Source organism: Heteronotia binoei, chromosome 16, assembly GCF_032191835.1.
Source record: "Heteronotia binoei isolate CCM8104 ecotype False Entrance Well chromosome 16, APGP_CSIRO_Hbin_v1, whole genome shotgun sequence".
NCBI classification, from domain to species: Eukaryota; Metazoa; Chordata; class Lepidosauria; order Squamata; family Gekkonidae; genus Heteronotia; species Heteronotia binoei.
Window position 1 is genome coordinate 594876 of NC_083238.1, and position 25475 is coordinate 620350.

The 25475-nt window shown below is 46.0% G+C and overlaps 1 protein-coding gene across 1 annotated transcript in view; it reads left to right on the plus strand.

Moving 5' to 3' along the window:
* Positions 1–25475, plus strand: part of MGAT5 (alpha-1,6-mannosylglycoprotein 6-beta-N-acetylglucosaminyltransferase) — a 480616-nt gene that overhangs the window by 284247 nt on the left and 170894 nt on the right. Inside the window, exons 8-10 of the mRNA XM_060256988.1 lie at positions 5819–5988; positions 8367–8501; positions 14327–14460. Of these exons, the coding sequence (XP_060112971.1) occupies positions 5819–5988; positions 8367–8501; positions 14327–14460 (439 nt within the window). The remainder of the gene's footprint in view (positions 1–5818; positions 5989–8366; positions 8502–14326; positions 14461–25475) is intronic.

Here is a 25475-nt window from a genome sequence, read left to right on the forward strand (position 1 = left end):
AAATAGTCCAACTCTGTTTTGTGGAACTCACATTTAGACAGCTTGGCATATAGTTTATGTTCATACAAAGTGGAAAGTACTTTTATTTCTAGGTTCACGTGTGATTCCATATCATTCGAATAAATAATTATGTCATCTAGGTACACCACCACCCCTTGATATAAGTACTCTCTCAAGACCATTGATGAAGTTCATAAACACCCAGGCGCTCTTAGTAACCCAAATGGCATCACCAAGTACTCAAACTGGCCCATTGGAGTGTTAAAAGCTGTTTTCCACTCATCCCTCTTCTTAATACGCACCCTAAAGTACGTGTCTCTCAAATCCAGTTTAGTAAATATTGTCCCTTCTGAGACCATACTTAATAAATCTCGGATCAGGGGGATGGAATAGGCATTGGAGGTTGAAATCCCATTTATCCTTCGAAAGTCCATACAAAATCTAAGACTCCCGTCCTCCTTTTTCCGGAAGAGTACCGGCGCGGCATGTGGGGCTGTTGCGGGGCGGATGAAACCCCTTTTGAGGTTTTTCTCTATGAACTTTCTCAGTTCCGCCTTTTCTGCCCACCCCATAGAGTATAGTTTCGCCTTGGGTAGTTCTTGCCCAGGAATGAGCTCAATAGCACAATCCGTGCTTCTATGAGGCGGAAATTCATTAGCTTCCTCCTCACTGAATACTTTTTTCAAGTCTCTGTATTCTTTGGGAATAGCCCGGACCTCATCCACAGCCGCACACATCCTCTCATTTCTGGGGGGTGTTCGGGTCCCCACGCTTGGACCCACTGGTGGCATTTGCACTTACTGTCTGTAAAGTCAATAGTCTGATCCCCTCACTTAATGTCCGGTTAGTGTTTGGCTAACCAGCCCACACCTAAGACTATATCGAATGAAGCCGATGGGGCAATTACAAATAGCTCCGTGTCCCAGTGGTCCTCTATGCCCACCGGCACCATCTGGGTTTGCTCCACGCATGGTTCGCCCCTCATCACGGTCCCATCCATCTGCTCAAATTGGATGGGGTGGGGCAGTGTGCTTCGCATGAGTCCGAGGGTGTCCACCAATTTGGGGGTAATTATTTCCCTCATAAAGCCCGAGCCAATTAGGGCTCGTGCATGTATAAACCTCTTGAGCCTTGGATTTAGTAAAGTCAATGGGACAAAAAATAAAGACCCAGTTATTCTCACCCTCAGTGGTGCCGTTAGATCCATGATCTGCTGCTTGGCACCCTTCAGTGCAGATCATCCTCGTTTCCCGCCGGCTCCATTTCCCAGGACATTTCGCTTAGCTCGTCCAGGAAGATGGTCTCCTCCTCGGGAATGGCAGAGGCAGCAGTGCTTCCCCTCGCAGATTCTTTGGTGCGAGTCGATGTTCTCCTCGGCGTCACGGCTGGAGGCTTCAGAGTAAGGGGGAGCCTCGAGGTTTCTCTGTACAGTCTGCCACCAGGTGGTTTGGGTCCCCACATCGATAGCACTTGCGAAAGGGTGGAGTTTTGGTAGCTCCCCCCGTCTGTGGGCCCTTCTTCCCCTCTGGCTTCGCTCCTGACCGAGACTTACGTCCCCCCTTACTCCCTTGCTGCAGTTGGCGTTGTAGGACCACTCTTTTCATATTAGTTTCTACTTCCCCTGCCAGCTGCACCCACCCTACCAGCATGGTAGGGCGCGCCTGCTGCAGGGCCCGATCCAGCAAGCTTGCATTCAGGCCCCTCTGGAACTGTTCTATCTTCATCAGCTCATTACAGCCCCGAACCTTAGCTGAGTTGACTCAGAACTCAGCCGCATATTCATGCACCGACTTCGACCCCTGCTGCATCTCCCGCAGCGCTGTGAGGGCCCTAGTTTCTTGCAGGGGGTCTTCATATTGAGTGAGCAGGGCTCGCAGGAACCCGGCCACGGTGTCCAGCTCAGGGCCTCTCATCTCGTACAGACTCACGTACCACCTTCTGGCCGCTCCTTTTAACTTGGACCCCAGGTAGTCCACCCGGCTGAATTTGTCTGGGAACATATTCCCCCAATAGTGCATGTAGCTATTGGCTTGAATTGAGAAGTATTCCACTTCTTTGGGGACGCCATCAAAGGTAGCATCCAGGTCCCTCCCCCTCACACAGTCGCAGGGACCCTGTATCACCGGCTGGGGTGCTGGGACCGGGGGCACTGGAGCCCTCGGAGCTTGGGGTTGCTCCATGGGAGGAGCTGACTGTACCACCAGTGGGGCAGGTGGTGCCACCGGTGGCGGCCCCCCTGGGATCCCTGGTATTCCCCTCGGATCTGGTCTCAGTAGACAATAGATCTGCCTCCGCATTTCTTGGGCCATGAACCCGGCGTTGGCTTGGATCTCGTCCCTCAGCTCTCTCACCGTGGTTATCATCTCCTCTCTCACCGTTTCCAGGATGTTTGGCTCCCCCGGACCTTTACCTCCACCCTCCCCTTCGGAGTCGGAGCCTGGCGGTGCTCCGCCGCCGTCCTCAGGCTGGGGTTCTTTACGTCCATCTCCTTCCTCCAGAGGGCAACCCTCCCAGTCTCCCCCTGGTGCTCCACGACCACGTTCTCCGTGGGACGGTCTCATTAAGATGACTTCCCGGCAAGCCGGAGCTTCGTCCATTAGGGTAGTGGAGGTTCGCGGTTCCCACTTTTGTGGAGTGATGAACAGTTGCTGCACGTGTAGAGGGGACCCGTGCCCCGCGACTCGCCTCCATGATGTGCCAAGGGGGGGAGTCCGCATCTCTATTCTCTCCAGCGGATTGATCGATTCACTGTTAGCTGGAGCTCCTTCTGCCATTTGACTTGAAAGTTGCCAGGTCAGTTGAACTTTTAAGAGATCACTTCCAAAATGTTAAGCATCAGATCTCAAAATAACCAGTCATTGATTTTGAAACAAAGTGTTGGTTTATTGATAATCCATTGTGCTCGGGTAGGCACCAGATTGGAAGTGATATAGTGTAACTCTAGAATACTAACTTTAAGGGGGCACTTCAAAGGTATCTTAGGAATTCCTACTCAGGCGTGTGAAATTTACAGGCTTACTACTTTATCTATTACTGCAGTTTAGCAACATCCTGGGTCCAGGTCTGAGCCTGGGAAAGTATCCCCAGAGGCCTTATCTTCAAAGAGGACATTCCTGCATTTGCTACTAGTGAGAACTAAGGAAGAAGTTACATGGCTTTGATGTGCAGCACATTAGAATCTCTCTCGGCTTGGCTTCGCGAACGAAGATTTAAGAAGGGTGCAACAGTCCACTTCTGCTGCAGGCTCGCTGGTGGCTGACAAGACCAATGCGGGACAGGCAGGTCCGGCCACAGTGGCTGCAGGGAAAAGTCTGATTTAGGGTTGGTGCTGTAGCAGTGCGATTCTTCCTCAATCGCCTTTTGTCCTCAAGATCAACTATGCGTGCGTTCTCAAAAGAAGAGACAGCCTGATGGATGGTGTGCCTCCATGCTTTGCGATCTGAGGCTAGGTCAGACCACTGGTGATGGTTGATGTGACAGGTGCCAAGGGATTTCTTCAAGGAGTCCTTGTACCTCTTCTTTGGTGCCCCTCTATTTCGATGGCCGGTGGAGAGTTCGCCATACAGGGCAATCTTGGGAAGGCGGTGGTTTTCCATCCTAGAAATATGTCCTGCCCAGCGCAGCTGCGTCTTCAACAGCAGTGCCTCGATGCTTGTAACCTCCGCCCGCTTGAGAACTTCAGTGTTGGTCACAAAGTCACTCCAGTGGATGTTGAGGATGGTGCGAAGGCAGCGCTGATGGAAGCGCTCGAGGAGTTGCAGGTGATGACGGTATAAAACCCACGATTCTGAGCCGTAGATGAGGGTTGTCATCACAACCGCTTTGTAAACATTGATCTTTGTGCCCTTTTTCAGATGCTTGTTGCTCCACACTCTTTTGTGCAGTCAGCCAAATGCACGGTTTGCCTTTGCCAGCCTGTTGTCAATCTCCTTGTTGATCTTAGCATCTGAGGAGATGATGCACCCCAGGTAGCTGAACTGCTGGACTGTCTTCAGAACTGATTCACCCACAGTGATGCAGGGAGGGTGATAATCTTCCTGGGGTGCAGGCTGGTGGAGAACTTCTGTCTTCTTCAGACTAACTTCTAGGCCGAATACCTTGGCAGCCTCTGCAAAACAGGACGTCATATGCTGCAGAGCTGATACCGAGTGGGAGACGAGTGCAGCATCATCAGCAAACAGTAGCTCTCGGATGAGTTTTTCCATTGTCTTGGAGTGGGCCTTTAGTCGCCTCAGGTTGAACAGGCTGCCATCAGATAGCGGATGTAGACACCATCGTCATCATCTAGATCTACTGCGGCTCTTTGAAGCATCATGCTAAAGAAGATCGTAAAGAGAGTTGGCGCGAGAACGCAGCCTTGCTTTACACCTGTGCCTATTGGGAAGGGCTCCGAGAGGTCGTTGCAGTGTCTGACTTGGCCTCGTTGGTCTTCGTGTAGCTGGATGATCATGCTGAGGAACCTTGGGGGACATCCTAAACGTTCCAAGATTTGCCACAGGCCTTTCCTGCTAACGGTATCAAAAGCTTTGGTAAGGTCGACAAAAGTCAGATACAGAGCCTTGTTCTGTTCCCTGCATTTCTCTTGAAATGCATTAGAATAACATTAGAATAACAGTTTAGGCATACCAATAAAGAAACAAGATGCTTGATAATTAGTTTGCTCTGGGACCATCTTTCCTGGGCTAAGACGAAAATGCGTGAGCTGGAGACAAAATATGGGACATTGTAATCCAAGATAGAATAGCCTCTCAGTTGTTGCTCGGTGAAAATCCTAACATGGCCGTCAAGTTCATAAAAATGGGGTTTTTTTTTATTATATCAACAATACTATCTCACAAAAATGTAAAATACCAAAAAAATCTAGACTTTGTTTTATATTAATGTTATAAGAGGATTGTGGACTTTTCTTTCTGTACTGATTTAAGTATTATTTTATGTTGAATCGTTTATATGTTACTTTTGATTTTATGAAAACAATAAAAATTTCAAGTTTAAACAAAAAAACAAAAGTATGGACCCCATTTCAAGGAAAAAAAAAACCCTGTGAGCTAGCTCACACTAACTCAGCTTAGAGGGAACACTGGTGTGGATGAAAGTCACCAGGAATGTGAGGAAAGAATTGAGACTGGCACATAAATGGCTTTGGTTACCTGGGTATGTGCTGGCCTGGAGAGTCTCTATATTGTCAGGTATCTAAACGGTAAGTGGATTTCAAACATTACAACACTCCAAATGGAAGCACCAGTCTGTGAAACCATTTTTACAACCTCTACATAGGGTGTAAGCAAAGTTTTAACAGTCCCTGGGGGGAAACTATAGTGCCCCAAAAGTGATGTGGTGATGTAATGAGAGAGAATTTGACTGCAATAGGCTTCACCACATCGAAATGCAACTAATGTAGCTGTGCTTAAAATCAGAAAACGTTCTACTTGAATATACACAGAAAAGCAGTAGTCTTCAGATAATAAAAGATCTCCTTCAGGAGTATAGTAGTTAGGAGCTAAATGCAATTTTTTCATAGTAAAGATGTAATCTGATGAAATTTTCAGATGCCTGTCAGATCTTAAAGTATTCAGTGAAAGACTTGTTACCAAAAATTATTACAGAAAATAGAAGTTATGACTTAGGAACAAATGCTGATTTTGTTGTTGTTTGTCAGTATTAAAGCCCTAGCAGAAATAGTTATGTAAAAGTACTTTTCTGGCTAGTTTTGTAGGAAAATCTGATGTGGATACACAGTGTGTCCCAACAGGCATCCAATGTATGTGTGTGTGTGTGTGTAATACAAACACTAACTGTACTGGGGTTTCTTTTTCAGGTCCTTGTTCATCTGGGACTTCTGACAAAAGAATCTGGATTCAAGATAGCAGAGAATGCCTTTAGTGGGGGCCCACTTGGTGAATTAGTCCAGTGGAGTGATTTAATTACATCTCTCTATTTACTGGGCCATGACATTAGGATTTCAGCTTCACTGGCAGAGCTCAAGGAGTAAGGAGATTATTTTCCATTTTAAAACAAGCAAACAAAAAAAAAATCCTCCTCTAACCATAAAGTCTTGAAGTCCCTATTGTACAGTCTATAATTTTGTGAAGAAGAAAATGAAAGTGATAATTCATTAAATGGATGATAAGGAGATTATTCTCATGAGCTAAATATATGCACCATAAAAAGGATAATATATATTTTATTGTGACTTCTTTCTCCTGAGGCTTGATAAATGAACACTGGAGAATTCAAACTAAGCATCTTATTCTCTGCCTTTACAAGTGTGTTAAACATCTGTGACAAGATAAATGTTATTCATTCCCACTTTATTTTCCAATAAGAAGACACGATGAATAACTTTTAATTGGCTGCAACTAATTTGTATTTGATATTAATTCCTTTAGATGTGCTTTGGATTTTGATCCATTATTTGAGAATCTTGTTCTTCCCAACCATATCCTAAAGAAATCATTTGAGGTTTTTACATTGGCATTTCAATCGTGTTGAGAATGACAGCTTTAGCTGCAGTATGTTTTGTGTTCTTTTTTAATAGAAAAGATATTCCATAGTGGGTATATGGAAGCTGAGGAAAGATGAAAACTACAAAGCTTCAAAGAATCATTAAACTGAATGGCATCTTAACTCAATGAGCATGACAAACTTTATTCTATTGTGCCTTACTGCAGATTGAAGAGACTGTTAAATACAGTGTGTAACAGCTAGATGGGGTGGGGGAGATGCATACAGCCAGGGCTTTTTATGTAGAAAAAGCCTAGCAGAAACTCATTTGCATATTAGGCCACACCCCCTGACATCAGGGGAGGGACAGTGGCTCAGTGGTAGAGCATCTGCTTGGGAAGCAGAAGGTCCCAGGTTCAATCCCTGGCATCTCCAAAAAAGGGTCCAGGCAAAATAGGTGTGAAAAACCCTCAGCTTGAGTCCCTGGAGAGCCGCTGCCAGTCTGAGAAGACAATACTGACTTTGATGGACCAAAGGTCTGATTCAGTATAAGGCAGCTTCATATGTTCATCACCATTGTTTCACACAGGGCTTTTTTGTAGAAAAAGCCCAGCATGCTCATTTGCGCATTAGGCCACACCTTCTGACACCAAGCCAGCCGAAACTGCGTTCCTGCTAAAAAAAAAGCCCTGCATAAAGCCCTCAATGGAAATTTTTGAAGGACATGTGTTGGAAGAATTAAGCATAGGTATCAGTCCTAAAATATTTGATCGGCCTGTGGAAAGAATGTTTGTGGGTTTAGTGTAAGACTGTATCTCTACCTCTTTTTAGCCTGCTGTGAATCCTAACTAGGTTTTACATGGCAATATTGCATGTACTGATTTTTCTGCCTGTACATTACCTTTGTTATTTACTTTTAAATAAATAAATCCAGTCATTGGAAGTATCATACTGTCCTTCAGCTGTAAATTATGGTGAAAAGGAGAAGTTTTAGTGTGTATATAAAACAGTACCTTCTTTTTTCTAGAGTGCTATTAATTATGGTTCTCATATCAATTGTTCTCACCAGTTTAATTTGGGGAAGGAGCTAACGATTCAGATTTCCTGGACTGATTTTCGCCAGTTTTTCCAACTTAGTGAAATGCAGCAGAAAAGCTTGATATATATTATAGGCATTCTCCCTCCCTCCCTCTTCCTCCATACACTTGGGTATGGTATCATCTTATGGTATCATCCAAGCATGGAGATGGTAAGGTAATTTAGGTCTGAGGTATACAACTCATGGGCTAGAAATATCTATTGTAAGGATTTTTCTTGCTATATTGGATATTTAGACAACAATTTAGTGTATAGGCAAGGTACAAGAAGTACATATAATCAATCTGAGAAATATGTATGAATGAATAATAAGAGCCATATTTCATCAGTGCTGCTTCTGAGGCAGTGTATGCCAGTTAATGATAATAGATTTAAACAATGATGGTTTTATATAAACAGTGTAATCTAAAACCATAAATTTAAATGTGTGATACAATGAGTAAGTAATTATGTAGTCTAATACCGCCAAAAAGGGTACTCCAAGGTAATGACAGCAGAGTCTAGGAAATAAAAACAGCTAGCTACCAACAAATAATCAAGAATGTAAGAAACAAATAAGAGTCTTTATGAATGTGAAGAAGGCTCTCTAGCTAATACCTTAAACTAAATAAACTAGTTTGCTATATAATGCTAAATATAATGCTAATTTTGGCAGCTATCCAAAGAAAAGAGGCTGTCCTTTAAGAATTTTGCATTTTCTGCAGGAAAAAAATCCTGATCTTCTCTAGCTTCTTTTCCCCACAAATACAATGACAAGCCCAAATTTTAAAATCTTACATGTCAGTGTAGGAGTTTTAATTTTTCCTTCTTTTTCTTTTGCCTAGGATTATGAAGAAGGTTGTTGGTAACCGATCGGGCTGCCCAACACAAGGTGATAAAGTTGTAGAACTTATTTATATTGACATTGTTGGACTCACTCAATTTAAGAAAACCCTTGGACCATCCTGGGTTCATTATCAGTAAGTATAACTCTCTATAAAAGCATTTTCTTTTTAATAAAAGGAATTGTAGTTCCAGATATACAGAGTTGGATCCAGGTTAAATCTACTAACAGAAGTCTGCTAAAATTCCATCAGGAGAACGGAACTTTTCTGTGTCCCCAGCTCCTGCTGCAGTCCACTAGTCACAATGTCCATTCCAGTGGGGCATGCCACACTGGGAGCAAATGTACTCCTCATCGAGACCCCTTTGATTTGAAAAAAACTTATTTTCTGTTTGGGGAGGAATTCTACCAGCAAATCAGAGGGGTCTCGATGGAGAGTGCATTTGCTCCCAACGTGGCATGCCTATTCATGGCATCATTAGAAAATGAGTAAACTGCAATCGGATTGTTAATCCGTTCTTTAACAGGGTATCTTTTTGTAAATGTTTCATTGATGATGTGATAACTATATATGAAAAAGAGGAAACCATAGAGGAATGGACATTGTGGCTTAACCAGATGCATCATTCTATTATGTTCTCCCATGAATGGTACAGGAATTCCATCACTTTTCTTGACACTATTGTGTTCAGAACCACTGACAGTAGGTTAGCAGTCAGAAATTTTAAAAAACCTACTGACAAAAATACTTTCCCTCATTTTCAATCCCATCATCCAGTTCATCTCCAGAACAATTTACCATTTAGTCACTTTCTCAGACTTCAGCGAAACTCTACTCGTGGGGAGGACTTTAAAAGAGACAGTGCCACTTTAATGCAACACTTTAGACGGAGGGGGCACCCTGGACGCATAATTCATGCAGCCAAATCCAGGGCTGATAACATACAAAGGGAAGAACTTTTACAGTATAAGGCCAAATGGGAAAGTTCTAAAAGCATTACATGGGCTTTTTTTTTTCTCCAATAGCCAATGAGGTATGTCAAATCATCAAGAGACATTGGTACTTGATGGAAGACGTTCTGGGTTGTAAAGAACCACCTGTAATAGGTTACAAGTGGACTAAAAACCTCAGGGATGTTCTGGTACACTCGGACCTAATCAGAAACAATAGGAACATTGATGTGTTGCCAGGAAATTACAAATGTGGATCCTGCCTAGCCTTTCAGTTTTGTTTACAAATTACAACTTTTACTCATCCCCAAACAGGCACTAAAATTGTTTTACAACGTCATACTACATGTTCTACCGAAAGGTCTATTTATGCCGTGATCTGCCCATGTTCACCGACCCATATGTATGTCAGGAGTACCATGTGAATGGTAAAGGCATGTGTGCTGGAGCATAAATCTAGACTGAAGAATTCTGTATCTGAAGCTCCCCTCATTGACCACTACTCAAAATTTGGACCTGGCCCGACAGAGTGACGTTTATGTCAGATCCAGCCTTCATAACAAATGAGTTTGATATCCCTACAATGTGGTCTCCTCCCATGGCCAGGGTGGAAGCCAAACTGGAATGGATCCAGGGTGGAGGCATCATCCAAGAAGACCTGGAACTACTCTATCACCATTACCTTAGGCAGAAATGAGAGATTCAAAACCGAGTGGTACTTGGCAAGGACTGCAGCGTCCAATGATGGATTTTCCCCCTGAGAATATCCCAGAAGACAGGGATAAGTTGATAATATCTCCCAGGAGAGTCTGAACACCATCTCCGCAAGTTTTGACCGGTCATGGGGGTCAAGGGGGTACCTGGGGGGGCTCACAGCTACCAGGATCTTTGTCCACTTCATCCCTGAAATAGTCCAAAACCAGACCTGAAGATAGACAAGGGGCTTCCACTTCCCTTAGAAGAAGAAGACCATAGATTTATATCCCACCCTTCTCTCTGCATCAGAGTCTCAGAGTGGCTTACAATCTCCTTTATCTTCTTCCCCCGCAAGAGGTACCCTGTGAGGTGGGTATCAAGAACAACCTCTGTGAGAGCTATGGCTGACCCAAGGCCATTCCAGCAGCTGCAAGTGGAGGAGTGGGGAATCAAACCCAGTTCTCCCAGGAGAGCCGGTTTGGTGTAGTGGTTAAGTGTGCGGACTCTTATCTGGGAGAACCGGGTTTGATTCCCCACTCCTCCACTTGCACCTGCTAGCATGGCCTTGGGTCAGCCATAGCTCTGGCAGAGGTTGTCCTTGAAAGGGCAGCTGCTGTGAGAGCCCTCTCAGCCCCACCCACCTCACAGGGTGTCTGTTGTGGGGGAGGAAGGTAAAGGAGATTGTGAGCTGCTCTGAGACTCTTCGGAGTGGAGTGCGGGATATAAATCCAATATCATCTTCTTCATCTTCTTCAGATAAGAGTATGCACACTTAACCACTACACCATATTGGCTCTCTTACTGTATTAACTGTGGCCAGGAAGTCCTGGTGGAGCGATGAGACTTTGTCTACAAAATAGCTCGCAAACACCTCACAGCTGATGGCCAATTCCTTGTCATTTTGCTTCTTTGTGGCAAATTAGCTAGAGACTGAATTGTTCTAGAATCTAAATAATTGGGCCAGGTGAGAGCTTGCAGACTCAGTGAAGGCAGCATAGAATTCTAGTGACCTTCGCTGCCACTTCGTAAGCATTCATAAACTACCTATAAGATGTTCTTGTGGCTTTGTCATGAGCACACTGCCACCCACACTCTAGCTGTCTCAGTTCTCACTTCATCCTTCGTAGCTCCAAAGTTTCCCATGGGGCTAATTTGGTACAAGAACAAAGAGGGCATTTGGGGCAATTTCATCAAGAGCCTTGGAGAGCTGTTTGTGCCAGTCCTCCACTGGCTCATCCAATGAGATGCCAGGGAGTTTTCATAAATGACCTAAAAGATGTTCTCATGGCTTCATCACGAGCACGCAGCCACTCTAACTCTAGCTGTCTCAGTTCATCCTCCACAGCTCCAGGGTGTACTATGGGGCTAATTAGATACAAGAAAGAAGAGAATGCTGGGGGTGGTTTCTTCAGTGGCCTCAAAGCGCTGGTTGTGCCATTCCTGCACTAGATCATCTAATGAGTCGCCAGGGGAACTAGAATGTTACGAGCCCTGTTACATTGGCTAGAATTTACATGGTTCCTTCTAGTTGTTTGATGTTAGGTAAAAGCAACTCCTGGCTTGCATTGCCTTCTAAGCTTTCCAGGGAGTCTAGCAGGCTACACAGAGTTTAGACAGCCTCGGGTGTGTTCAGGTCTCCCACTCCCAGAACTTCAGGTTCCTTTTAAGATGATGGGGCCTGAAGTGCTGTTCCTCCTTTGCATCATCATCCACACCTTTTTAGCACTATCTACAGTTGTTTGGAGCTGCAGATTGCCTATTAATTGGACTTTTGTTATTTGAATGCCACTCCCACTTGCTGTTATCTTCCCTATATAAGGCTGGATGCCTGTAAAAGGACAACAGGGAATTTATTTCTCCCCATCCCAGAAGGTTGTTCCGCACTCTTGTCTCATCTCATCTCCTCCGAAGCAGCTCATGACCATCCAAAATTCTTCACTCTATATTCTCAGTGGAACTTATTTGCTGCTTTTAGCAAATAGTAATAAGGAGGAAAGCCACTGTAAAGCAGTCCTCCATATCCTTACTTAGGTGAGGTGGTGGGTCATTGGATCGGTCGACCATGTCAAACGCTGATGTCAGATCCAAAAGCAACAGCAGGGTCCATTGGTCTCCCCAGGAGAGCATAAATCAGCTCGCACTAATCCAGCACTCAACTGGACCTTCAGGTATAAATGTGTAAACACTTCCTTTGGACAGCTACCGTCAACGATAACAAAAAGCATTATGCTCAAAAATCTTTTTGATACGTAATATCCTTATCCTAACAAAAACATATTAGGCTGCATGAGGATGCAAGATTAATGCACTTAACAGGAGTTATATAAACCAGCTGAACAGTGTAGATTTATATAAAGTGCTGTGTTGATAGTCATTTAATTGTCAAAGTGTCTCCTTAAATGCAAATGACAGACTGACAAAATTCCTTTCTCCATGGTGGGGACAGAACTAGTGGATATTATGTATCAAGAAGATTTTGAGAATAATACTTTTTGTTATAGTTAATGGTAGCTATCCAAAGGAAGTATTTGCACATTTATACCTGGCTGGCTGCAGCAGAGCCAGCTAAAATTAAATCCAATAAAGACAGAATGGAACACTGTATTGTGAAATGGAACCCCCCCCCTTTCCCCTTAAAAAAAAAAAAAAGCAATAAAATGCTATAACTAACTGGAGACAGAGGTCCTATACCAGAGCCATGAGGACTTGGGATTGGGGATCCAGCTCCCAGGGCTCAGCGAGGCATCACTGGTGTCACTGCTGAGGGCGAGGATTTTGGGGTGATCTGGAATCCCTCCCTTTCTATGGAGGCCCAGATCATCACAATTACCAGATTGGCTTTTTATCATTTTTGGTGATCAGGCAGCTGGTTCCTGCCTCACCGATCCACACAATGGTCACTTCCAGGCTAGATTACTGTAACTCGCTCTACGGCAGGGGTGTTGAACTCATTTATTATGAGGGCCAAATCTGACATAAACGAGGCCTTATTGGGCTGGGCCATGTGTGTCATAAAATGTAATACCAGGTAGTAAATATATAAACTTTATAAAGGACACAGACCAACGCAATAAAAGGTTTTTTAAAAACTTAAAGTAAAACATGATTAAAACATTAGCACTCGTTGGTCTTAAAGGTGCTTTCTTTGTATCTCTCCCATGGGATCCAGGGAATTGGGCAAAGGAAGCTCTGGCTCTTTCCTTCTTTCCCCAGGGGACCAGGATGGGGAGGAGTCTCATCTAATAGAAGGAAGAGAGGCTTGGCTTAGTAACTGCTGTGTGATCAAGGGAGCCTGGCAAAGCAAGCTATCCCTACCCACCCACCCCCATCCTTCCCAAGGGAGGCTTTGCTCTGTGCGATTGAGCAAGCCTGGTAAAGCAAGCTATGATGGAGAAGGAATCAAGAGAATGGGAGAAGGAAGCAGACGACAGCCAGTTGCTCAGGGGCCTGATAGGAGCCCTCTAGGGCCTTATTCAGCCCCGGGCCACATGTTTGACACCCCTGCTCTAAGGGATCCCTTGAACCTGCCCAGAAACTGCAGCTAGTGCAGACTTCAGTAGCTCACCTGCTGATGGCAATGCCCCTGCGGGTGTAAATCCAGCCTGTGTTTCACCAACACTGGCTGCCAACTGAATGCCGAACCCAGTTGAAGATTATGATATTGAGCTTTAAAGCCCATATCTATGGGACCACCTCTCCCCTTATGTGCCCCAGAGAACCTTTGGCTCCACAGGACAACACTTCCTGGTAATCCTCAGCCCCAGAGATGTCCTCTTAGCCTCAACCAGGGCCAGTGCTTTTTTGTCCATGGCCCCATCTCATGGAACATGCTCCCACCTGAGATCAGAGCCCTGTAGGACCTATTACAGTTCTGCAGAGCCTGTAAAATGGAGCTGTTCTGCCAAGCCTTTGGCGGAGGCAACGTTCATTAAACCATCTTGGCCTTCCCTGCCTTTCCCTCTCAGTACCTTCCAGATACTGTTATTACCTATGGGATACTGTTGTATATCAAGTTGTATACCACCAACTGTTTAAAAACTGCTATTAGCAGGCTATCTATTCTGTCTGTTTAAAATGCTATAGGAGACATCGAACTGGTAGTGTTTTTAGTGCTATCTTGTTTGATTGTTTAATTATTTTTATATGATCGTTATATGTTGTGAGCTGCCTTGAGCCCGCTTGTAGGGTAGGGCAAGGTATGTTAAATAAATAAATAAGTAAATAAATATGCCAGAAACAATTATAGTTTCAGTTTCAAAAGATGGGAGTAGATAATGGTTAATTTTGTAATTGCTTTGTGTTATTTTCATACAGGTGCATGTTACGAGTGCTAGATTCATTTGGGACTGAACCAGAGTTTAACCATGCTCATTATGCCCAGTCTAAAGGCCACAAAACACCTTGGGGAAAATGGAACCTTAATCCACAACAGTTCTACACGATGTTTCGTAAGTTAACTTTGATAATAAAAAACAGTTGTCTTCCAGAACAGGGGTTGGAAATAATGTTTCTTCTAGAAGGAAATATAGTGCTACCATCCCATTTAGTTCAGGAATTAAACCCCGAAGTTGATTTTAAGCACCCTCAATACAAATCAGAGGTGCAAAGAAGGTAATAAAGTAATATTAAAATTTCTGTACTGGTGAGGAATTAGCTGTACAACATCAAATTATTATTTTTTAGCCTCATGATGGCTTTTTCTAAATATTATATACATAAGTCTTGGGAGGTATCACCCAATGTTCTTTGTGAAGACTGTATTAGGCAGTGTTCATTTCTTGAGTGTGCATTAGTTTTAACTATGAGCTCATTTAATAACCTTGCTTTTCAGTTACTTACATGCTAGCCTGTCTTACAGTGCAATTCTGTGCAGAGTTACTACTGGTACACATAGAGGTTAACTTCAGACGTTTATTCCAAGCATCCTTAGGGCAGTACAAGAAGTTGCTGAAACTGGGGTTCCAGCCAGTAGGCACCACCTATATACCCTCGGTGGGCCATTACCAATTCAAGCAAAGTGTGGCAAATAAAAGCCGGTACATTTGGCGGGCTTTCTACTCCCCCTTCCCCCCCTTAAGTCCAGGTGTCTATCTATGAGCTTCTCCATCTCCTCCAGCATGACCTTGGTTGCCATGTTAACAAGTTTCTAAGATAACCATTTGGGGATACGTTCTCTAAGCAAAGTGAAGAAGCAATTATATAGTTCAGATTGGAATGCAGACAGTTTCACTCATCAGTTACAAAAGTTACAAAAGTGTTCAGGGTTACTGATAAGCATTGTCTGAGAAGTTTATGTTCAGAGGATACAGTGTGGAGGTAGACTCTTGACATTCTGCCCCCCTTAAGACCCCTTTCCCCCAGGTTTGGCGGAATACTTGTTGTGAAAGTCTTAAATCAATTTCTTATAATTAGTTTTGGAAGCTGGGACCCATTCGGCTTGGCTGATGGGAAAGTGAGCCACTTGATTAAATAAAACAGTTTCCCCCGCTTTATCTTTGAATCCAATATTTCTTGCACTTCATGATGAATTTGACCACATATCAGAGTTGGAGCTGGTGGTGACTGCTGCGGGTGCCAGGGCGAGTAACGGGGGCTGCGTTTGAGGTAGCTGGAATGGAAACAGGGGTGCACATGTTTTAAGTTTTTAGACAATTCCACGTCAACAGTCACTTTATTTATAATCCTCCTAATAGGGAACAGTCCCAAATACTTCATGCCCAGTTTATTACAGTTTTGTGTAACCAATAGGTGTTTTGTGGAGATGTACACAGTATCTCCCACTTTCAAGTCCCAGAGTTCACAATGTTTTTTATCATACTGTTCTTTGTATGCCTCTTGGGCTCGTACCAACTGTTTCTGGATCTCCCCCCACCCTTGTGATATTTTCGATCACCAATCCTTAAATTCCATTGGGGCAGAGGGAATGGCTTCCCCTCATACCCATTCACCACTTGGAAAGGGGACTTTTGGTGGCGCTGTGCACACTGTTATTATACGCATACTCTGCAAATGGCAATAACTCCACCCAATTGTCCTACTGAAAGGGCGTGTAACACCTTAGAAATTGTTCGAGCACCGCATTCGTCCGTTGCGTCTGGCCGTCAGTCTGGGGATGGTATGCTGAACTGAGCCCCCTTTCAACCCCCGCTAGGCCGCACAGATGCTCCCAAAATTTGGCAACAAACTGGGCTCTGCAATCGGATATGACCTTATTTGGGAAAGCATGGAGGCGGAAGACGAATTATATAAACAACTTGGCTAGTTTCTTAGCTGTGGGCAATTGTTTGCATGGTATAAAGTGGGCTTGTTTGGAGAAGGTGTCTACCACCACCCGCACCATGGTCTTCCCTTGTGAGGGCGGTAAGTCTGTAATAAAGTCCATGGAAATGCACTCCCACAGCCTCGACGTGGGGGGGAGGGATTGCAGTTTCCCAGGAGGCCCCCCCCCCACACTTCTTGGCCATCACGCAAATAGAACAGCCACCTATGTACTGGGACACATCCTTCCATAAGCCTGGCCACCAAAACTGTCTCTGGACTAAGTGGACCGTTTTTACAAAGCCAAAGTGGCCCCCCAGTTTTGAGTCGTGTGCCTGGCGGATCACTTTGCCTTGCAGCTCTTTGGGCATGAATATCTTGTCTCTCCTTTTCCATAAGCCCTCCTCTGAGCGTTGTAACTGTAATCCGTCATCTGGCAGCTCGCACGCAAGGGATTCTTTTAGAGTCTTAAGAAAAGTGTCGGGTGGCCTCACCTCCTCATGGGTTTGTGAGCGCGTAGTGACTAGTGCGCTCAGTTGGGTGGGAGTGAAGAGAGAGTCTACCACTTCCTCCCATTTACTATCGTGTAGGGGGAGGTGGGGGAGCGCGTCCGCTAGGAAGTTCAGTCTCCCGGGGATGTACCCCAGTGTGAATTTAAATCGATGGAAGAACCCCGCCCATATGATCTGCTTATTGTTGAGTTTTTGGGTGGCAATCAGAGCTGCTAGATTATTGTGATCAGTCCACAATTCAAACAGTTCCCTCGCCCCTTCTAGATAGTGCCTCCACTTTTCCAGAGCCAATTTGATAGCTGAGGCTTCCTTGTCCCAGACGGACCAATTCCGGGAGGAAGGTGACGGGCTTAGCTTGCCTGGGAAATTATAGATCTTTGTATGCAAATGCTAGAAGTGTTCGAAGTAAAATTGGTGAATTGGAATGTTTAGTGTTGGGAGAAAACATAGACATTGTGGGAATTTCAGAAACTTGGTGGAATGAGGAGAATCAGTGGGACACGGTGATTCCTGGATATAAGTTATATCGGAAGGATAGGGAGGGAAGGGTTGGAGGTGCGGTGGCTCTGTATGTCAGAGAGGATATACGGTCCAGTAAGAATGAGGTCAGAGAATTAAATTCCCTTTTAGAAATGCTTTGGGTTGAAATAGAGGGCCCAAAAGGAAATATAACTATGGGAGTTTGTTATCGCCCACCAAATCAAAAGAGAGAGGACGATTATAATATGATGGAAGGCTTAAAGATAGCGGCTAAACGTAAAAATTGTGTTGTAATAGGTGATTTTAACTACCCGCAAATTGATTGGGTCAATATGTGTTCTGGTCGAGAGAAAGCGATTGAGTTTCTTGATGCTCTCAATGACTGTGCTATGGAGCAGATGGTCTCAGAACCTACCAGGGGTGGGGCGATCCTGGATTTGGTCCTAAGTAATGCCCAAGACTTGGTGAGAGATGTAAAAGTGATTGTGCCACTTGGGAGCAGTGACCATAATGTTATTGATTTCACCATTGTATAAATAGGGAGTTGCCCAAAAAGACCGCCACAACCATGTTTAACTTTAAAAGGGGTAAATTCTCTGAGATGAGGAGGCATGTGAGGAGGAAACTGAAAGGAAAGGTAAATACAGTCAAAACCCTTGGGGAAGTTTGGAGACTATTTAAAACTATAATCCTAGCTCAGATAAAATACATACCACAAGTTAGGAAAGGCACAAACAGGCATAAGAAAAGGCCTGCATGGTTAACAAACAAAGTAATGGAAGCTGTAAAAGGTAAGAAAGACTCCTTTAAGCAGTGGAAAACCAGTCCAAGTGAGATTAATAAAAGGCAACACAGGCTGTGGCAAATCAAATGCAAGACTGTGATCAGGCAGGCAAAAAGGACTACGAGGAGCATATTGCAAAAAACATAAAGACCAACAATAAAAATTTCTTCAAATATATTAGAAGAAAACCAGCCAGGGAGGCAGTGGGGCCCCTGGATGACCATGGGGTAAAAGGATTACTGAAGGAGGATAGGGAAATGGCTGAGAAGCTGAATGCATTTTTTGCCTCCGTCTTCACTGTGGAAGATGAGAACTTTTTGCCCGCCCCAGAACCACTAATTTTGGAAGGGGTGTTGAAAGACCTGAGTCAGATTGAGGTGACAAAAGAGGAGGTCCTACAACTGTTAGACGAATTAAAATCTAATAAGTCACTGGGTCTGGATGGCATACATCCAAGAGTTCTGAAAGAATTCAAAGTTGAACTTGTGGATCTTCTAACAAAAATCTGTAATCTTTCATTGAAATCTGCCTCCATTCCTGAGGACTGGAAGATAGCGAATGTCAACCCCATCTTTAAATAGGGTTCCAGAGGAGATCCGGGAAATTACAGGCCAGTCAGTTTGACTTCAATACCGGGAAAGTTGGTAGAAAGCATTATCAAGGACAGAATGAGTAGGCACATTGATGGACACGGGTTATTGAGGAAGACTCAGCATTGGTTCTGTAAGGGAAGATCTTGCCTCACTAACCTTACATTTCTTTGAGGGGGTGAACAAACATGTGGACAAAGGAGACCCGATAAATGTTGTTTACCTTGACTTCCAGAAAGCTTTTGATAAAGTTCCTCATCAAAGGCTCCTTAGAAAGCTTGAGAGTCATGGAGTAAAAGACAGGTCCTCTTGTGGATGAAAAACTGGCTGAGTAACAGGAAGCAGAGAGTGAGTATAAATGGGCAGTCTTCGCAGTGGAGGACGGTAAGCAGTGGGGTGCCGCAGGGCTCGGTACTGGGTCCCATGCTCTTGTTCATAAATGATTTAGAGTTGGGAGTGAGCAGTGAAGTGGCCAAGTTTGCGGATGACACTAAATTGTTCAGGGTGGTGAGAACCAGTGAGGATTGTGAGGAACTCCAAAGGGATCTGTTGAGGCTGGATGAGTGGGCGTCAACGTGGCAGATGCGGTTCAATGTGGCCAAGTGCAAAGTAATGCACATTGGGGCCAAGAATCCCAACTACAAATACAAGTTGATGGGGTGTGAACTGGCAGAGAATGACCAAGAGAGAGATCTTGGGGTCGTGGTAGATAACTCACTGAAAATGTCAAGACAGTGTGTGTTTGCAATAAAAAAGGCCAACGCCATGCTGGGAATTATTAGGAAGGGAATTGAAAACAAATCAGCCAGTATCATAATGCCCCTGTATAAATCGATGGTGTGGTCTCATTTGGAGTACTGTGTGCAGTTCTGGTCGCCACACCTCAAAAAGGATATTATAGCATTGGAGAAAGTTCAGAAAAGGGCAACTAGAATGATTAAAGGGCTGGAACACTTTCCCAATGAGGAAAGGTTGAAACGCTTGGGGCTCTTTAACTTGGAGAAACGTCGACTGCGGGTTGACATGATAGAGGTTTACAAGCTAATGCATGGGATGGAGAAAGTAGAGAAAGAAGTACTTTTCTCCCTTTCTCACAATACAAGAACTTGTGGGCATTTGATGAAATTGCTGAGCAGACAGGTTAAAATGGAGAAAAGGAAGTACTTCTTCACCCAAAGGGTGATTAACATGTGGAATGCACTGCCACAGGAGGTGGCGGCGGCCACATGCATAGCCACCTTCAAGAGGGGGTTAGATAAAAATATGGAGCACTGTATGACACAGATTGTTGGACTGGATGGGCCATTGGCCTGATCTAACATGGCTTCTCTTATGTTCTTATGTTCGTTCCGTGGACGTGAACTTTTGGGACAGGTAGGCACAAGGGTGCAGCTTCCCGTCCTCCCCCTCCTGGAGCAACACGGTGGCGCGGGCCACGTCGCTAGCGTCACATTGAACCACAAACTTCTTATTCTCATCGGGGTGGATCAGGCATGGCTCAGATACAAATTTAGCCTTCAGGTCGTCAAAGGCCCCCTGACACTGAGGTGTCCAGTTTAGACTGGCATTACCTTTCAAAGCTTGGGGCCCCTTCCCCTTGGTCTTTAACAAGTCTATCAGGGGAAGGGTTGCCTCGGCGAAGTTCTGTATGAACCCCCTATAAAAATGTGCGAACCTGAGGAAATTTTGGAGTTTTTTGCGGGTTCGGGGGGCCTCCCAATCCACCACAACTTTTATTTTGGCGGGGTCCATCTCCAGCCCCTCGGCCGAGATTCTGTATCTCAGAAAGTCGAGCTCTGTTTGATGGAACTCACACTTCGATAGTTTGGCAAATAGTTTGTGCTCATAGAAAGTCTGCAGCATCTGCCACACTAAACTAACATTTGAGGGGAGGTCTTGCGAATAAATTAACACGTCATGCAGATAGATAGATAGATAGATAATTTTATTTATATCCCGCCCTCCCCGCCGGAGCAGGCTCAGGGCGGCTAACAACATCATTCAATTTCCCTTATACAAAAGACAAGGTTACATTAACATTAAACATTAAAAAATTCTGATAAGTTTAAAATCACTTAATTAAATTGATAAAAGTGCTAATGCTAATTGTGCTTTTATAGTGGCGGTAATCATTAGCAATTTCTTTCTTCGTCAGCGAAAGCCAGTCGGAAGAGGAAGGTTTTGCAGGCCCTGCGGAATTGTTCAAGGTCCCGCAGGGCCCGCATTTCCTCTGGAAGTTGGTTCCATAGGCTCGGGGCTACAGAGGAGAAGGCCCGGTTACGGGTGCGGGTGCATTGCAGCTTCACCTCTTTCGGTCCGGGGGTGGTCAACAAGTTTTTTCCAGCTGACCTCAGTGCTCTCTGGGGTTCGTATGGGGAGAGACGGTCCCTAAGGTAGACAGGTCCTCGACCATATAGGGCTTTAAAGGTGATGACCAGCACTTTGTAACGAATCCGGTATGTAACTGGCAGCCAGTGCAGCTCGCGCAGCCCAGGCTGTATGTGCTCCCATTTAGAGAGCCAGTTTGGTGTAGTGGTTAAGTGTGCGGACTCTTATCTGGGAGAACCGGGTTTGATTCCCCACTCCTCCACTTGCACCTGCTAGCATGGCCTTGGGTCAGCCATAGCTCTGGCAGAGGTTGTCCTTGAAAGGGCAGCTGCTGTGAGAGCCCTCTCCAGCCCCACCCACCTCACAGGGTGTCTGTTGTGGGGGAGGAAGGTAAAGGAGATTGTGAGCCGCTCTGAGACTCTTCGGAGTGGAGGGCGGGATAGAAATCCAATATCTTCTTCTTCTTCTAGGGAGCCCCAACAACAGTCTGGCCGCTGCGTTCTGCACCAGCTGCAGCTTCCGGGTTCGGTACAGAGGCAGCCCCATGTAGAGGGCATTACAGTAGTCCAGTCTCAAGGTGACCGTTGCGTGAAGTACCATTGCCAGGTCTTGGCGCTCTAGGAAGGGAGCCAACTGCCTTGCCCGCCTCAGGTGAAAAAAGGCTGACTTGGAAGTGGCTGCAATCTGGGCCTCCATTGATAAAGAAGGCTCCAGTAAGACTCCCAGACTCCTAACCCGGTGCGCCGCTTTCAGCGGCGCCCCGTCGAAGACCGGAAGAGGTATTTCCCCTTCCCGAGCGCCCCGACCCAGACAAAGGACTTCTGTCTTCGCTGGATTCAATTTCAGCCCGCTCCCCCTCAACCACATTGCCATATCCTGCAAGGCCCGGTCTAAATTTTCAGGGACGCAGCCAGGCCGGCCGTCCATCAGCAGATAGAGTTGGGTGTCATCTGCATATTGGTGGCACCCAAGTCCATATCTCCTGGCAATCTGGGCAAGAGGGCGCATATAGATATTGAATAACATTGGTGAGAGGACTGCCCCTTGAGGCACTCCACAATCCAGTGTGCGCCTCCGGGACCGCTCGCCACCAATTGCCACCCTTTGTCCCCGATCCTCGAGGAAGGAGGAGAGCCATTGTAAGGCAGACCCCTCACCCCTATATCGGCGAGGCGGCGGGTCAGTAGCCGATGGTCGACCGTGTCGAACGCGGCCGACAGATCTAACAGCATCAGCACCGTCACACCGCCCCGATCCAGATGCCGTTGGAGATCATCTACCAGGGCGACCAGTACTGTCTCCGTCCCATGACCCGGGCGAAAGCCGGACTGGCAAGGGTCTAGATAACAGACCACCCCCTTGTACAAGAATCGTTGTAGTACTTCATTGATCAGATTCATAAACACGCCTGGCACCCCTTTTAGTCCGAAGGGCATCACCAAGTACTCACCCAATGGCTCACCCAATGGCATCACCAAGTACTGTCCCAATGGCGTGTTGAAAGCCATCTTCCACTCATCCCCCTCTTTTATCTGGACACGAAGGTAAGCATCTTGGAGGTCCAGCTTAGTGAAGATCTTCCCCAGGGACACTTCGCTTAATAGATCTCTTATAAGCAGGAGAAGGTAGGCATTACTCATAGCTATTGCATTCAAACCCTTAAAGTCTGTGCAAACTCTCAAACTGCTGTCCTTTTTCTTTCGAAACAAAACGGGGGTGGCATGGAGGGACTTGGCGAGTCTAATGAACTCCCACTTCAAGTTCAGTTCTAAGAACTTCTGCAGCTCCTCTCTCTTGGCCCTGCTCATCGAGTACAGTTTGGCTTTGGGGAGGGGCTCCCCCTCTACTAGTTTGATGGCATAGTTCGATGGCTGGGGCAGCTCATCTGCTTCTTGGACGTCAAAAACCCCGTGTAGGTCCATATACTTGGAGGGAATGGTGGAAGCCTCCACTGCCGTTTGTCAGACGATGGGATCTCAAATCAACCAGTCTTTGAATTATTGCAAAGTTAGGCTTTATTTGATAATCCATAAGTATCTGAATGAAGGACTGATACATTGTAGCATTTGGAGGCTGGCTATATTGGGATACATCAAAGGGAACTATACAGAGCCACAACTCTAAACATTGTCGAGGTGAGGTGCAAAGATTCACACGGTCTCTTCCTCTTATTGTTGCTTCTAGTCTTCCGGGGATAGCCAAGCGGCTGTCCCTGGAGGCCCCTTATCTTCAAAGAAGGGAATTTCTGCCTTTGTTAGTATCAAGGGAAAGAAAGGTTCACACTGAACATTGGTAACATCTGCATTTTCTACTTTGATATGCAAGGTCTTTTCTCATGGTTAGTAACATAGTTTAAAGATGGCTACAGTTCAGCTAAGCATTTCATCCAGCAAAGTTACATCAGCTGACACCGTTAGACACAGTCTCTCTAGCTGTGGGGGAGGGCTGGGGCCCCAGGCTTTGTCCCATCAGTGGTGGTCGCACTCCCTGGCTTGGAAATGGATTGTTCTTCTGCTCCACTGCACGAATGGGTCATGATCTGCCAGCCACTCCAGGCTAAGTACTGCCTGGAATATGGCGGCCGGGGCGACCACGAATGACCGTTGTTCCTAGTGTTCAACTATCCCAAAGGCGCAAGGCTCTATACCATCTGTACAGAGCTTCCCCCTCTGTTCGAATAGTAGGGGGTTGGGTAGTGGGGCAGTCTTCCATGAGGCTGGGGGAGATTAAGTCCTTAGAGCACCCCGAGTCCAATAAGGCCTTGACACAGGAGAATCGCTTAGTTACTGGGTTCTCCAAAGTGCTGAGGACATAATATAAAGTGCCCGAAAGTCTCACCCGAACTGGCGCGGCTGTCAAGCGGACCTGCTGTTGCGCGCACCTCACAGCAGGTCATTGTCATTTCCTGCTGGCTGGCCATCGTTGTCTTCCTCCCCGGATGCCTTGGGAGTTGGATCGTGATACTGCAGGACTGCAGCTCTCCCCTTCGTGCCCCCCAGGCTGGGTTCACCCGACTTCTTCTTGGAGCTTGCTTTGATGAGGGTCAAGGTAACTGTGCCCCGTGGTTTGCTGGGGCACTCACTGGCGATATGATTCTCACCTTCACACTTGAAGCACCGCTTGGCTCTAGCCCTCCAGTCTCTCTCGGCCTGAGTTACGGTCACCTCTGTCCCTCGCTTGGGGCCCCGGGGCTTGGGTTTAGAGGGTTTCTCCCTCTCATCATGCGGACCCCCCCATGTTGTTTGCAGTGAAGGGTGATGATCTTGTGGCTGTCCTCGATCTCACAGGCCATTGGATCCAGTCTATGAGCATGTGGGGTTCCCCCACCTTGAGGGCCTCCCCGAAGATATTGGAGTTTAGCCCCCTCTTGAATTGTTCCACTCTTGCTCCATTGTCCCAATGGTGGATCTTGGAATTGAGGGCCCGGAACTCACTTGTGTTCTCTGGAACCATCTTCGCCCCCTGCCGTAAGTCCTAGAGTGCTGAGATTGCATTAGTCTCCTGGAGGGGGTCCTCGAAGTGGTGGTGCAAGGCCCTCAGCAGTTCCTGCGCGGAATTAAGGGTGAGTGATCGACTCTTGAGCAGGGTGACAAACCAGTCCGCAGCGGCTCCTTCCAGGCATCCGCCTATATAGACCACCCTCAACTGTTCTTTCAGAAAGTTGTAGGCCCACACATTCAGGTGCCCCCTCACTAGCACTATGAGGTATGCTAGCTTCGCTGGGTCTCCGTCGAATTTGGCCTCACTTACCTGGGGTCCCCCTGGAACTGGCGCCGGTTCTTCTGGTTGGGGAGGTGTCAGACGATGGGACCACAAATCAGCCAGACCTTGAATTGTTGCAAAGTTAGGCTTTATTTGATAATCCATAGGCATCAGAACGAAGAAAATTGAGACTGATACTATGTAGCAGTGCAGAGCATACTTTAAGGGGAAAACATCAAAGGGTATCACACAAAGCCACAATTCTAAACATTGCTGGACTGAGGTGCGAAGATTCACATGGTCCTTTTCCCTTATCTTATTGTTACGGTTAGTCTTTCGGGGATGGCCAAGCGGCTGTCCCTGGAGGCGCTTTATCTTCAAAGGGGAATTCTTGCCTTTGTTAGTATCAAGGGAAAGAAATGTTCACACCAAGCACTAGCAACAATCTACAACTCTCTACTTTAATATGCAAGGTCTTTCTCATGGTTAGTAACAGCATTTCAAGATGGCAGCAGTTCAGCTAAGCATTTTATTTCAGGAAAAGTTACATTGTCTGACAGGAGGGGGGGCAGGCAGGTTGCTTCCCCCCGCTGGTGGTTCTCCCTCCGCTGGCAGCTCCCCTCCTGTGGGCGGCCCCGCCGGTTGTCCTGGGGGCCCGGCTGGGGCCTCTCTCGGTAAGTCCGCGGGTGGTAGCTGGCGGGGCGGACCCCCGGCTACTTGCGTGGTGACATCCCGTAGCTGGCGACTAAGACCTTGCATCTCTTGTACCATATAGGCATTCATGGCCAGAATTTCATCTCGCGGCTGTC